Below are 14,513 nucleotides of genomic sequence, written 5' to 3' on the forward strand. Positions count from 1 at the left end.
CATAACTAGCTTTTGTATAACAATCACTAGTATAGATTTCAGGAATATTATAACCTACTTTTTGTTTAATTTTTATTACGAGAAATAGTGCCTACTTTTTGTTTTTGGGGTTTGAAATAGAGGATTAGAGAGGCAAGCCCCTAAGCAAAGCAAAAAACACTAAAAACGAAACAAGAAATGCAAACAAAGAAAATAAAACGAAATTACACTACTAGCTGCTCCTCCGTACCTTGGATAATGTACCTCGGCAAGATCTTGTTGGTACTTAAGTAATCTATGTAACTTGAACATGTTTAACATGTGGAAAAAAAAGGCGGTGAACAAAATTTGGTGCTCCGATTGCTATTCAGAGACTTTATTTGTCCAAGGCAATGAAAAGGGAGAAACAAGACTCTCCGAATAATCCAACAAATCAAATAGCCTATTAGAATACTTATCTATAGTTCCTAGTCTCACTTGAAAAGGTGAATTTTGATTCAGGTCAACAAACACAAGCTCATTCAAAGACGATATCACCAAAATCCCCCCATTGGATGTGAATCCCAGAAGAAAAACAAAGGACTCCAGCGGTAACCCCGAATTGAGGCTAAACAATTTGTTCCAAGTATTCGAGTTGCTATATTGATCTAACTTCCAAACATCCATCACTAACATGTTGATATGCATGAATTCAAAAGCAACAGTTGTATCTAATTCTCTCCATTTATCATCCCTCATTGAGTATACATTGATTCTTAGGTCTAGTGTTGGTACGCCAACTACGAACCAAATCATGTAGTCATTAATCGAGGGGACAAACCCGAACCATGGAACGCCTTCAATTTTGTGAAAATCTCCATCGGGTTGTTTATGGTACGGGGTTGAAATTTTCTTGGTTTCTTTGGTGAGAGGATTAAAGATGTAGACACAGTTCTTGAGTCGTGAACACATGCATATAAGGCCGTCACATGATCCCATAAGATCATAATAACTTTTCTTATTGTCATGGAAGAAAGGGATTAGTTGTAACAATGTAGGGTTAATGTTGTTGCTTTTACCAAGGGGTAGAGAATAAAATTGCTTATAATATGGTTCGTATAACAAGATTAAGGGCGGGTTGTTTGAATGGCGTGTATGAGATTTTATGAATTCGGGGCTGGAGATTAGGGAATTCCATGATTTGGATACTAATTTGAAATTTTTCAATGATTTTGCCGGTAATCGAAGCAAGATTCAAGTGTTAGCTCTTGCGGTAAGCGCCCATCAATGTCATCATAATTTGCAGCAAACTTCCATCTTCCTCCTTTGATGATCTTCTCTTTGACAACGGCCATATTTGTTAATAGGGTGGGTTTTAAGAATATAATCGATGAAGTAGGGCTTTATGTAAATATTAGGGTAAAGTTTTGAGATGATATATATTCCTAAACTAATTCAACTTCCTTAAAGATAATATTCCACCCAAAGTAACACATTCCTAAACAAATTCAACTTCCTAAAAAGTAATATTCCACCCAAAGTAACACATAAGGAAAATACAGAAGATTACCAAACTGAACACACACAAGAGTCTAAATAAACAACCCATTAAGGAAAATACAGCAAAACTAGTTACACTAAAACTAAACTAGTTAACCAAACAAAGCCAAACGAATGAACAATACACAACAACAATAATACAGCTCAATTTTTTTTTACTACGACTTGTACAAGGTTTAAAGGTGACTTGCCTCACACAGTAATTTCCTTACCCATCACAGTAATTTTCATTCTGAGGATACTTCATTCTTGTGTGTAGACCTAGAGTTGAACACATAAACTTAGACCATCCTTGTTTTAAATGTCAGAAATTTAAATAGACGGCTGCATGACTATCCGCTTGTAATCTTTAAATTAACAAGGGAGTAACAAAGGGATTACCTGAAGAGGCTCAAGACTAGCTGATGATAAATACTTCCACGAATGTTGCAATCGTACTCTTTACAACTGGGTGTAATCAGCATTGCAACTAATGAACTCAGGTGGACTGCTACAGAAATCAACTGCAGAAACCTGTCAAATATAATATACATTAATTGTCAGAGGTTCAGGGCCTTTTCCTCGTTTTAAAGCCATAAAAAGACATGTAAAAGAACTAGCACTGTACACCTTGCTAAAAGTTGGGGGAAAATATCACCAAGGTTATCAATAATAACAAACTCAGTTTCCATTTATTATATATATATATATATATTTTTGACATAGGCTTAATCATATAGAATCAAAAGTTCTAACTATTACTATAAAATGTTTTCCGTCAAACAAACTGAGCCTTAGTATGAACTTGGTGGGTATATTCTCTCCCTTTTTTCCAGTATTTTCTCTCTTTCTAAGTCCGTGTCAAAAAATATACAAAGTCTTTGTTGGTAATTTGGTATTAAGGAGAGAAAAGCATAGACCTTCAGGTAAAGCAGGACTTTAACTTCCACAGCGGGGCCTCACCCAATGGAGCTAGCAAGGACCCCATTTCCATTAACAAATGCCAGTAAAAGGCTAAGCAACCCTTGCATCGCTCGCAACAGGAAGAATAAGTGACGGGAGGAGAGAAAAGGGAAATAGGTGGTAAGAACAGATAGAGAGAAGGGATTAGGACAGCAGAAGCGCACCTTATTGATTGGTTAGCATGCCCCTGGCATGTGCTGAAACATGCTTAACCTTATTATTGATTGAAAAGAATTTTCATGTCAATCTTTTGTGGCTTAACCTTTCCCCATATTCCTGGAAGTTCTCACCGCTACACAATAAAGAGTTTCGTGTTACTTCCATATAAGGCAAACATATTAGCATTACTGATACACAAACATCAAAAACTTCATTTAGATCAAATATCTGAAATGTCAAACTTTAAGCAACTGTACCAGCATTTGATATGATACAAACCCAAAGAATTATTGCATGTACCACAACTTTTGATAATTTACCAGATTTTAGGTCTTGAAATAAGGCCTTGGCTTGAGCAAGAGGGTTCACTTCAGAAACTTCACTTGCCCACACATTTTGTAAGGGATGCAGAGTCATATGCTCCTCAAGAAGATTCTTTTCTAAAATGTTGACAGCATTGGAATCCATCGCATGACCAATCACAGTCTGTGAAAGTTGATCAATCAGGAAAATAAAATAAAAATACAACAAGCGATAAACTAATATTTATGTTCCAGAAGCACTAGTTCACTTGGTTGCTTGTCATGATCAGTCATAGAAGGCTTCTTTCTTTCTTTTTAATATATAATTGCAGAAACAAAGATGAAAATAAAACCAAACTATATGTTGTTAAGAAATACAAGAACAAGGAAACGTAAAATAGGCATAAACAACTTAAGCAAGAAAACAAATTTATCTGAACTGATTGTATAATCTGTTTTTATCAACTAATGTACTACCTCATAGTCCACAGGTTTTACACAATCGTGAATTTTTTGAAGCATCCACTACCATACTTCCTTCGTTCTAATATTACTGCACCATATAGGTTTTGCACAAAAATTTATGTAGTGGGTAAAAGGACGATAGAGAGAGAGACAAAAATACAAACTTGCCCATATGATACAACATTAAATAAATCAACAAGTGTTAAGATGTAAGATATATTGGGAATTTGTAGTGTGAAAACAACTATTTTATTTCATAAAGTGGAAACGGCGCAATATTTGTGAAACTTTCTTAAAAGGTAAATGGTGCAATAATATTGGAACAGAGGGAGTATATAACTTTGGTTCTGACAGTAGGAGTAAAGGACATACCCAGTATCTGCTAGAACAAGCATTGAACATTATAACCTTAAGCAAGTTCTCGTCTTGACTGCCAAAAGTGCAATCAGAACCAACAGAAAGCTGAATATCTTGGCAAGAAGTATCGTATATAGATCCATAATTTTTCACAGAAAGTCTTTCATGCTTCTTCAAAATTCTGTCAAGCTGATAACTGGAAGTGCTGAATGCCCTGTTTCTAACTGCAGCCTTCAATCTCCACGAGGAGCTTCCGCGTTTTGCCTGAGGGATCTCTTCGGTTAACCTCAGAAATGTCGCTGCTCTTTCACCACTAGTCCAGCAACAACAATGTGATGACCCATCATCTGTTTAGAAATGAATTGTTAACAACGATGAAAATAAAGTAAAAGCAATTAGATCCACCAATTTACTAAAAGCTTTTCACTGATAGTAGATATTGATGGAAAGTCGCATCCTAGCCAAAAAAATTACAACAAAACGAAATTTGTTGTCAGACAAATAAAAACTGATTTGGAAACCAGTCTGATTAAAGATAAGGCTCCGTTCTATTGGACTTATTTTGACTGAACTTAAATTATCTAAACTTAACTGGGATCTCAATCTCAAAGGACTGAACTGGCCTACTTGAAACGCGGAGCCCGAGCGGCCGGGCTTTCATGTTTTCCCCGAATTTCATCACTTCCAGGAACTTAACTGAACTTATCTGAAAAATACTTATTTTGTCTAAAACAAACATATTTGTCTGTGAAAATGTCCGAAAAAAAACTTATTTATATTATCTGAACTTATCTGAACTTAATTTAACTTATCTGAACTTATTTTGTCTGAAATAAGTCAGAATAAGTCGAACACAACAAAGCCTAACACTGAATACACTTTGACCAACTTAACAGTCAATATATCAGTCAAAAAAACCACTTTCTAAAATCCTACAGAACATTCAGGAATCACGAATATAAAAAGATACATGTTCCTTAATCAATGACAGGTAAGTAAAATTATTAAATTAATCAACGGAATGCATTCACCATAGAGACACTACAGAATTCCCATAAAAAAAGGCTGTGCTCAAATTTTAGTCAGTATAAAAGTTTAGAGCCTAATATATGTGTTACAAAATTATGAGATAAGGTTCTTAAAAGTTTAAACTATATTGTCTACGATAATCTACTCCCTCCGTCCCAAATATTTCTTCCACATAGTCTTTGGCATGCACTTTTGAGTATTAGTAGGGGCAGGCTAAAAGGTAAATTAAGGTGAGCACAAAATGAAAGTAAATAGAAAGAGAAAAGGAAGCAAGGGAAAGTGTCACTGAGGAGGGGGGGGGGGGGGGAACCAAGTCAATAAAAAATACAAGTAAATTTGTTTGCCAGATAATATTTAACGCCGTCCAGCATTTATTAGCTATATAGAAGAAGTTTGACATCAAAATTACACTTCACATACCCAAAATAAATCCAGCTAGTGGAATATTTACAACCGGTGTCCCCAATTGAATGCGAGGCAACAGCTTGTCCAAATTCTTATTTCTTTCAAGCATCACAAAATAAACTGAAACAATCTGCAAAAGGTGTATAACAATCAAAAATACATTAACACCTATTGACCAGGAAGATAGTCAGTAAGACAATTGGGGAAAAAAAAAATAAGGTGATGGAAAATGCAAAGAGGTTAACAAAACTTACACTGCAGCGTAACCTTCTTGGCTGGCCCGTATCACAATGGATCAGATCAGATATTAAACAAGATGCAATAGTTTCCTCAGGAATAGGACAAAGAGATTTCACAGCAGGGGTAGGGACTTCTCTCACGGAATTGACAGTGATGAATGATACAGGAGTCAACATAAAACAATTATGCCCACTGTAAAGATAGAACACAGCTTTAAAACAAGATTATGAATTAAAAAAATAGTAGTAGAAGTAGTAGTAATAATTATTTCAGTCCCACATGAATTGGCCACATTTCTATTATGGGATGCCCAAAATAATAGACCACTCTTCGCATCTAGTAAGTTAAATTATGAACTTTCCCATAATAGTCTTACTATTTTAAAGATTTAAAGCATAGTATCATAAAAAGCTGTTTGTTCTCAACAAATGTATATATTAGGAAAATTTATCAGAAATCACCTTTTAAAAATTTGTGAGAAACCACCTTTTAAAAGTAAGAATTGGTGCGAAAACCACCGTATTAAAACAGTTACGCAAGAAAAAACTGTTTCTAAATTTATTTTATTTTTGGTTGTGAAGTAGCACCTTATATCGGATTCTAGATTTGACTTCCTTTTCCAAGTGTTGACCACCCATGAGTGTGGCATGTGACTACTTAAAAGTTAAAACACCCATTTCAACCGTAACACCACCTGAACCACCACCGTCCTAACTTGCCAACGCCGCTCCCACCACGCGCTGCCCCACCAATCCCCTTCAAAAGCAATCACACACTACTAGAAACCCGCCCAACCCCCTAACTAACCACCTAGCCACAGCCAAAAACCCAACCAACCTCCTTGAAACCACCCACCCACCACGAAACCATCCAAAAACAAACCCTAACCTCGCTGAAAACAACCCCACTCACTCTATGAAAAACAACTATAACCACTTGAAAATCACACCAACCATGCCACTAACCTTAAAAACAACCCCGGCCATAAAAAATCCACCAACCAACTAGATCTAAGAGGACGTTCATTGGTGCATGGTTCTCCAATGAGCTCTCCACTCTCTCTACCATTATCTCTCTACAAGACACTCACGAGAGGTCCTCCATAAGAATCCAAGGTGAATTCTCCAAAAGAGCTCTTCAAACTCCTTTTCACTATTTGGTGGTCCCCATTTAATGAAGAGTCATGTCCACGTGTCACAAATATAGATGCCCATCCTATTAGCCAAGATTCATGCTCAAGTGGATCTCCGTGGAGAGCTACTAAAGACCCAACATATGGGTAGCGTTGGCTTTTGATTTTATCTCTCCTTGGAGAGCCACTCCAAGAGCCCCAATGTACATGATCTAAAGAGAGAGATGAAGATAAAGGGGAAGAGAAAATGAGAGAGTGGGGAGGGGTAGCGGCAACGGACCAGGGGGGCTGAGAGAGAAGAGGAAGCAGTGGTGCAGATATGGTAATGAGAGGGAAAAGGATTTGAAGAGCAATAAACGCCAGAAATTGTGAGCCAAAAAGACGAAGTTCGACATAAGGTTGTATTTGACAAAATAATTTAAGAAACAGGTTTAATTTTATAAAGTGGTTTCTCACAAATTATTCCTTTTAAAAGGTGGCTTATGACAAATTTTCCTATATACTATCAAGGGTTATCATGGTATTTAAAGAAAATTCCTAAAGAATGACCTCATACCAATTGTGGCCTATTAAATTGGGACAATGAAAGTATAGAAATAGCTATCATAATGTTAATAGTTATAATATTAACACTGATAACACAAAGAAAAACAACGACGATGCGGCACCACTATTGACCAAAACTGATGAATCTACTTTTATAGTTTTATTCCTTATAGATGTGATACTGAGTGCATACTTTGTTTTCTTGAGGGCATGCCAGGTCCTAGCTCATGTTTCAAAACATTGTTTAGAGAGAAAAAATGTATTCTTATTACTTTCCTTCAAGATTAAAAAAAGATGATTAAAACAAAAATGGAGTACAGTTAATATAAATGTTGTCTGAAGAAAATTACATACCTTAATGCAAGTATCCTGTGAAATATAGCTACTGCACCTGGACCTAATCCAACAGGAAAGTCAAACTTGCTGAGGGAACCACAAATCTGCACCTGACATAGTGATAGTAGCAAAAACTGTAATAAGCTAATTGCACTGTCAAAGCTAGATGATATAGGTAGCAGCAGCCATGCATTAGTGATAATTTGCAGCCCTTAAAAACATTTTTTTTGGAAAGAAGATTGAATGCTTGGACAAAAGTGGGGTAAATATGAGTTTCACTAGATTGACAGATTCGTTGCCCGTGAATGAAATTATTATTTTTGTAAAAAAATTGCTGCCAAGAAGAAGTCTCTATGCAATGCACAGAATTTTTTTGTAGTTACCAGTTATATTCTTGCGGGTGAATTCTTGGTACAATGTGAATTTACTTTCATATAAGGGAGTAAAAGAACTGCAAATTATAAACAAAATAAAAAACACAATTGGATTATCATGTTGCAATTAAGGTATGAACGAGATTACGATTGCAATTAAAAAAACTCGTCTTAAGTTTATCTTTCAGAACAATGACTTCAGCACAATTACAAGGCAGAACTTGGTGCTGCAGCCAAATGATGCAACAGAGTTAAATTTTCACCTCCAAGCCGTTTGGATTTTGATCCTATGTCAATGAAGAAATAATGCTTTTGGACTTCAGAAAAGAAGTATTCATTGTTCTGCCTGTAATTATGCAAATAAAATGGACATAGGCTGCTAAGCATGTAAAAACTCATAGTCCAAATAGCAAACGCATGCTTTACATGGCACGAAGTTTGTTTAGGTTAATTTTACGAGAAGTGAAATTCTCTTTTTTCAACTTTGAGATGTCCTAGTTGAGTTGAAATCTAAGTTTCATCATCTTATAGAATTTCAGGATCCTCTAAGCTATGAATTCTCACTGGGAGGTGTCTCAAGAAAGACTAGGTGAAATATCCTAGTTGCACTTTGGGTATTGAATTTCATTGATTCTTTGAGATTTGGTGGCCTTAAGGTCTGAGTGATTTGCTTAATCACCTCAATGGCTCCTGGCAGTTATAGTACATCATATCTACATTATACAAGTTCATTTCCTAATCTTTTCAACCCTTTACTATAACCCGCTAATTTTGACATGGTGTTAGAGAAGTCATTTCCTTTTCAGATAATTGCTAACTAAAGGCTAAAGAACAAGGAAAATTACCGAGTGACCATCTGACAGGACAAACAGATTTATCGAGCGTTCCTTTTCTTTGTTGAATCTCGGTAGATGAAAGTTTTGTGCAGCTTCATTGCATGGAACTCTATCAATAGAACAGCTGTAAGAATTGTGAAGGCTTACCACAGTTCCCTGTAGAGAGATTAAATTCCCCACAGGAAGTCCATTTCCAGAACACATTCCTTGGTTCTCAAAATGACCCGTCACAGTGTTACCGCAGCCAACTTGTTGATGAATGCTATCAATACTGCTAATATCTGTTATTTTCCAAGATAAATTTATTAAAAGCTTCTTCAAGGCCTGAACACCCATATTGGCATCCAGGAGACCAGTTGCATCTACAGTGACGTGAAGATCAACATCAGAGCAGATTCCATTATCAACACCGCCGCAACGGTTGAGTGCAAGCTCATTTTGATGGTTCAACCTACTGATAGAACAGGAAACAGATGAGGAATCATTGCATGGGCCAGACATACACTCAGCGACTTCCCCGAAATTAAATGAAAGGCTCCAAAAGTTTGTCTCTGAGGTGACAATTATGTTACTTCCCAGATTTATGTGGCGGGAATCACACAAGCACTTCTCAGCACAATGTTTCATGATGTAACTACCACCAATTTCCAGAAACTGCAATCATTGTTAAGAGTAAGAATCAGTGATAGTTTCTTATTAATTCTAAATTGAAAAATATTTGAAAAGGAACATAAATTGACCTTATACTTGAAGAAATTTTCAGAATTGAACTCTAGAAGAACTTTCCTTGAGCTTCTTGAGCAAAGCATGTCACGGTTACCATCAGTATAACATAGGATCGCAGGTATAGCTGTGTGTTGATATTGTATTTCTCTAGCAGTTATTGTGCATGGAAATTGAACAAGAGATGCACCACTAAATTTATTGACATTCCTTGTCTTGTGTGGCAAGGATTGCAAACTACTTCGTTGGTCAAATGATCTCTTTTTACATTCTTCAAAATTGCTGCATGATCCAACTTTGTCTACGCAGCTAGATATTTGATGAGTTTTGCATCTCTTCAAAGAAGAACCATTTTGACAGCCTTTTTCTAGATCATCTTGCGACAATTTAGTCAGAAGAGCTGCCCTATCGCTCATACCAATATTCAGATCCCATGGCAAGACCATGACCTCAGCAAATAAAAGGCCTTTGCCTGAGAGATCACCATGAAACTGCAACAAAGATAAACAGGTCCAGTAAAAAAATCGAAAAAAAAAAAGAATTTACAGCAATAAAATGCAACAGTAACAATCACAAAAAAAGATGAAATACAGAAAGCATCCATGAAGCTGTCTTCAGAGAAAAACTAAACAAGTTTGATCTAATGTTTAAGGAGATAATAGTGATGATAACATGACATACCCGTGGTTGCAATGGAAACTTGTGGGTTATCTGCAACAAGTGAAAGGTTCCAGGATCAAGATTTGCGAAACTATTGATTGCACTCAGACACGGATGAACGGAGAAATGCTTGCTGCTCACATTACTCCAAGAAAAGTGCACATAGACAGTCAACATAGTTCGTCTCTTTATTGGTAAGGTTTCAAACAAAGTACCGCATGAAAACAAGTCGCCACCAAGCATTTGATCCCATGTTTCAGGCATTCCTTCTAACACAAGACTAAAATCAAAAACCTGAAAGCAAAACACATGACATAATAAATTTTAAATGCAGTATTCATAAAACTCTTGCACTTGCTTTACTTTTCCTATGATTTTATGACAGTCTGCAACTTAAGGAAACAAAAGCAGAAACAGAGTCATAAGGTTCAGGAGCCAATCAACAAATTCTTCCATGGATTAACAAAGGGTCCCACCTCAACTAGTCTCTCTTAGAAAGGCTTCTATAAAATAGATGAAACATAATTTTAAACCACATTCCATAAGATCATAAACTATCACCTCATAGATAGCATTTCTGTCCCAGGCTGATGGAATGTCTGGTATAACAGCATCTATGCTACCTGCCCCATCAATATATTGCAATCTCCCAGTAGCTGGACAAACCTAAATTCGGCACAGAAGTGTAATGGAGATTAAACCAATGTGACCAGAGTTGAAATCAGTTTCAAGTGGCATACTAAAACAGGTCAACTATGTGATCATCAAAAAACTGTCCAAAATGAAAACAGAAATTTCAAGAATACAATAAACCAGTCTTCTCCCTGCATGCTTGGAGCCACAAAGCCCGGATTTTGGAAGAGTCCCCCAACACCATATAAATCATGGAGTTCTGCTCCTACCCTGACACAGGAGTGTAGATGAGCTGAAACTCTCGGTGAACAAACAGTGACCAAACTTGGTTAAAACTCATTTTGGTTCACCTATTTGATAAATGAGCTGAGCTTGAACAGACAAAGATCGGTTTATAAACATAATTGAAGACAGACACACGATTGCTTGCTCATACAAGTTCATGAACAACTGGTTTATTTATGTTCAAGAACAACTGAACAAGCTTGTTTAGATTAATTAAAAAGGCTTGTTTATAATAAGGTTCAGGATCTCAATCAACAAATTCTTCCATAGTTCCATGGATTAACAGAGGCTTGGTTTGGCTCATTTACACCCCTGCCTGGTAGTATATTCCTTCACTGAACACAACCAGCTGGCCTAAGTAGAGCTCATTGAACTCCAAACAGATGCAACAGAAAGAGCGACGACTCGTAAACTTCTGCCTAGTTTTTGTAGTCACTAGTCCATTATCAATGTACATTAATCTCAATTTTGTTTTGCAAACAGATGAAGAAAATAGAAGGAAAAAAATCATAGTACAAACCTTTAAGTTCCCAAGTAAAGAAACTCCAATGTCTTTACTTCGCAAGATCCTCCTAATTGGTTGATCAGAAAGTTTTGCTTCTGTTAAAGGATGACCAACTTGGCTGCAGCCTTCTAGGAATTCGAGACCATTATTCACTTGGAGAAGGGACTTTATACCCATCCTCTCACAAGTATTGACCAAGTAGGAGAATGGCATTGCCTGTAAAAGAAGTAGCCACAACTTATTATTTTCAAAGAAACATCAAAAAATGTATTGGCAAGTTTAAATAGCCACCTCATAACAGAACAGCCGAAAAGTTCAGATACAGTGTCGCTAAGTATGATACATACGAAGTATAAGAAAATAAATTTAAAAGTATTAATTCAGAGGGCTAACCAAACTTAAGTTGCCGTAGTAAATGTTGCTACCAGAACCACATGAATCATGCTTACAGAACTCCATGAAAATCCCATGCTGTCAAAAGTAAACCATTTATCAGATGACATGATTGATAAAAATAACTAGCATTCCCACTTCACTTTCCAACAAAGGTCCCAAATTTACCCGTGACTGAAGAACGGATGATGGTAGTATGGCCCTAGCGTAAGTTTGCACCAAGCCTTCCTTCTGATAGCAACACACAACTTTCCAAATTAGCTATTCAGCTTAATAAAAACCAGCAATTATCATCAGATACGATAGATTAAGCTATTATAGACATTACTTGACAATTAATTCCAGCGACATATGAAATTCACGTGAAGGAGATAATGGGGTAACCAATTACATGCTTTGTTCCTAAAATTTCCATTTCTGAAAAAACTCCAGAAATTTTTTTCCTTAGACATTGGACCAACAATAGTACCCTGAAACCACAAAATGTAATTGCAAGTCAGTTGCCAATGTTACGATAAAAATATCGATACGCAAAGATTTGATCCCACCATAATCGAGCTGGAAAGACCAATGACTCCATAAATGTCCCCAGAAGACTCTGAGATCGGGCCACTGGCTGACACCTGCGTCATTAAAGTGCCGTGTGTGGCATATATAAGATTAAAGCACTAGTCCACAACTCAATACTCCGTAACTAATGTTAAAGCATTGTGCACTAGACTTTTACCTAGTTTCCAACGGAGAGAAAGATATCACACTGATGTTAGTCTTGCAACAAACCCCAAGTATAAGCATCTTCCCCCATGGAAATTCTGGGTTCACTATATGAACATTCTTCACAGATAGCTACAGCAAAGAAAAAAGAAATAACATTACAATAACCTCAGTTCAACTGATCACTGCAAAAATCAAACAGTGTCCAACATAAAACAATGTGAAGCTATGGCACAAATCAAACAGTGTCCAGTACAAACCAATGTGAACCTATGGCACAAATCAAACAGTGTCCAATATAAACCCATGTGAAGCTATGGCACAAATCAAACAGTGTCCAATATAAACCAATGTGAAGCTATGGCACAAATCAAACAGTGTCCAACATAAAAACAATGTAAATCTATGGCACAAAAGAAGAACTCACAATTGAGCCAACCCTGACACTATGAGGCAAAAGGAGTGATTCATCCGTTAGTAAGAGCCAAACGTCTTCATCAAGCTCAACAACCATGCCCTGCATATAAATGCTTCTAACTACACCAATATATACACCTAATTCCCATTTTCCCTTGATTCTAGCTTTACAACTTCGAAATGAATAATCTTCTTTCTGCTCCGAATTGGGAACACGAAAACGAGTCATTTCAGTCGCCACAAACATCAACTGCGACTCTTCCTTCCCTATGTACACTATCTTCTTCCTCAATCCCAATAGTAAAACCAGCCTTCCTTCAAGCTTCAAGAACATAGGGTATGGAAACGAGCAAACTCCGCAAAAGTACACATACTCAGTTTTGCAAAAATTATGTCCTAAACCTAAATCATCAAAATTCTCTACACCATTTTTGAATTTGCACAACCTACAATCACAACACAAAATCTCCAGAATAAAACCACGGAGACTTTCATTCGAGCAAGGAATTGACGAAACAGGACTAACAGAACCCAGAATACCGTAAACACTATACTTAGCCTTCTTATCATAATCATTCCCGCCATTATTATCATCAAAAACTAAAGGAAAGGAATCAACAGCATTACCAGAATTAAAGCCTTCAACAAATTCCCATCGAATAATCTCCAGTAAACCACCACATTGCTTAAACGGGATGAAATTCCAAGCAAGAACACGGATTTTTCTCCTTACCATGCGAAAATCGAACTGGAGAACATCGCAGCAAAGAGAGCCGGAATCGTCCGAGAAGGAAAAGCATAGGTGAGGACAATCATTGGAGCTTTGGAGAGAGAAAGTTCCGACAATTATTGAAGGGTGAGAGTGAGAATTGAGGATTTTGGTGGAGGGGATAGTTTTAGTGTTAGGGTTTATGGTTTTGGAATCGGAGGGAGGTGGAGGAGGGGGGGGAGAAGGGAGGAGAGAGACTGCGCCGGAGATTGGGCGGCGGCGGCGGAGGAGGTCGGAAACTGAAAGCACTTGAACGGCTTCCATTGCACGGTTGGCACCACCAGTTCAATTGCTCAGTGCTCTCCCTCTGTCTATTGGCAATGTCATTGTGTCAGCATAAGGGTATTGGATGAGACGCGTTTCACCGAAGTTAATGGTGAGACATGTCGAATTTGAATTTTTTTTTTTTGGGGAAATTTTGAAAGCTTTCTAAATACGTTTACGGAGTCACACTCACCCGTTGACTATTTTGTCTGCTCGACTACTCTCTTAGACTAGTCACGTTGTGCGCTATTTTTTAAAAGAAAAAAAAAAAAACAATTTCGAAACGTATAGTAATTCCTTAGGTTTTGTGCACGTACATATATTATAAAATTGATCATTAATTATACGATGTAAAATATTTGACTAACAAATAATTGTTCGAAAATACAATATTTCTATAAAGTACAAAAAAAATTTGATAGATTTTCAAAAGATATAAATTTTTCACCAATAAATGACACGCGTCATTTTTAGTGTTTATTTTAGTATAATGTACGGAGTAATAGATT

General features: G+C 36.7%; 1 protein-coding gene across 3 annotated transcripts; it reads right to left on the minus strand.

The window, feature by feature from the left end:
• Positions 1 to 1,524: 1,524 nt before the first annotated feature.
• Positions 1,525 to 14,114, minus strand: LOC110780020 (CST complex subunit CTC1). Of its 3 annotated transcripts, XM_056838389.1 has the most exons (20): positions 12,982 to 14,113; positions 12,568 to 12,686; positions 12,389 to 12,463; positions 12,232 to 12,310; positions 12,009 to 12,071; positions 11,841 to 11,918; positions 11,463 to 11,663; positions 10,586 to 10,690; positions 10,046 to 10,318; positions 9,382 to 9,855; positions 8,651 to 9,295; positions 7,450 to 7,541; positions 5,432 to 5,609; positions 5,193 to 5,307; positions 3,759 to 4,090; positions 2,940 to 3,105; positions 2,625 to 2,752; positions 2,418 to 2,521; positions 1,900 to 2,031; positions 1,525 to 1,779 (listed from the first exon to the last, which is right to left on the minus strand). In XM_056838389.1, exons 1-17 carry the CDS (start codon positions 14,002 to 14,004, stop codon positions 2,718 to 2,720), a joined length of 4,053 nt encoding a protein of 1,350 aa, XP_056694367.1. In that variant the 5' UTR covers positions 14,005 to 14,113; the 3' UTR covers positions 1,525 to 1,779; positions 1,900 to 2,031; positions 2,418 to 2,521; positions 2,625 to 2,717. The 3 variants fall into 3 exon arrangements, with proteins under 3 accessions (XP_056694367.1, XP_056694368.1, XP_021840145.1); XM_056838390.1 differs by lacking the exon at positions 2,418 to 2,521 and having other exon boundaries at positions 7,450 to 7,535; positions 12,982 to 14,114; XM_021984453.2 differs by lacking the exon at positions 2,418 to 2,521.
• Between the last annotated feature and the right edge of the window lie 399 nt (positions 14,115 to 14,513).

The sequence above is a fragment of the Spinacia oleracea genome, chromosome 3, assembly GCF_020520425.1.
Source record: "Spinacia oleracea cultivar Varoflay chromosome 3, BTI_SOV_V1, whole genome shotgun sequence".
In the NCBI taxonomy this organism is placed as follows: domain Eukaryota; kingdom Viridiplantae; phylum Streptophyta; class Magnoliopsida; order Caryophyllales; family Amaranthaceae; genus Spinacia; species Spinacia oleracea.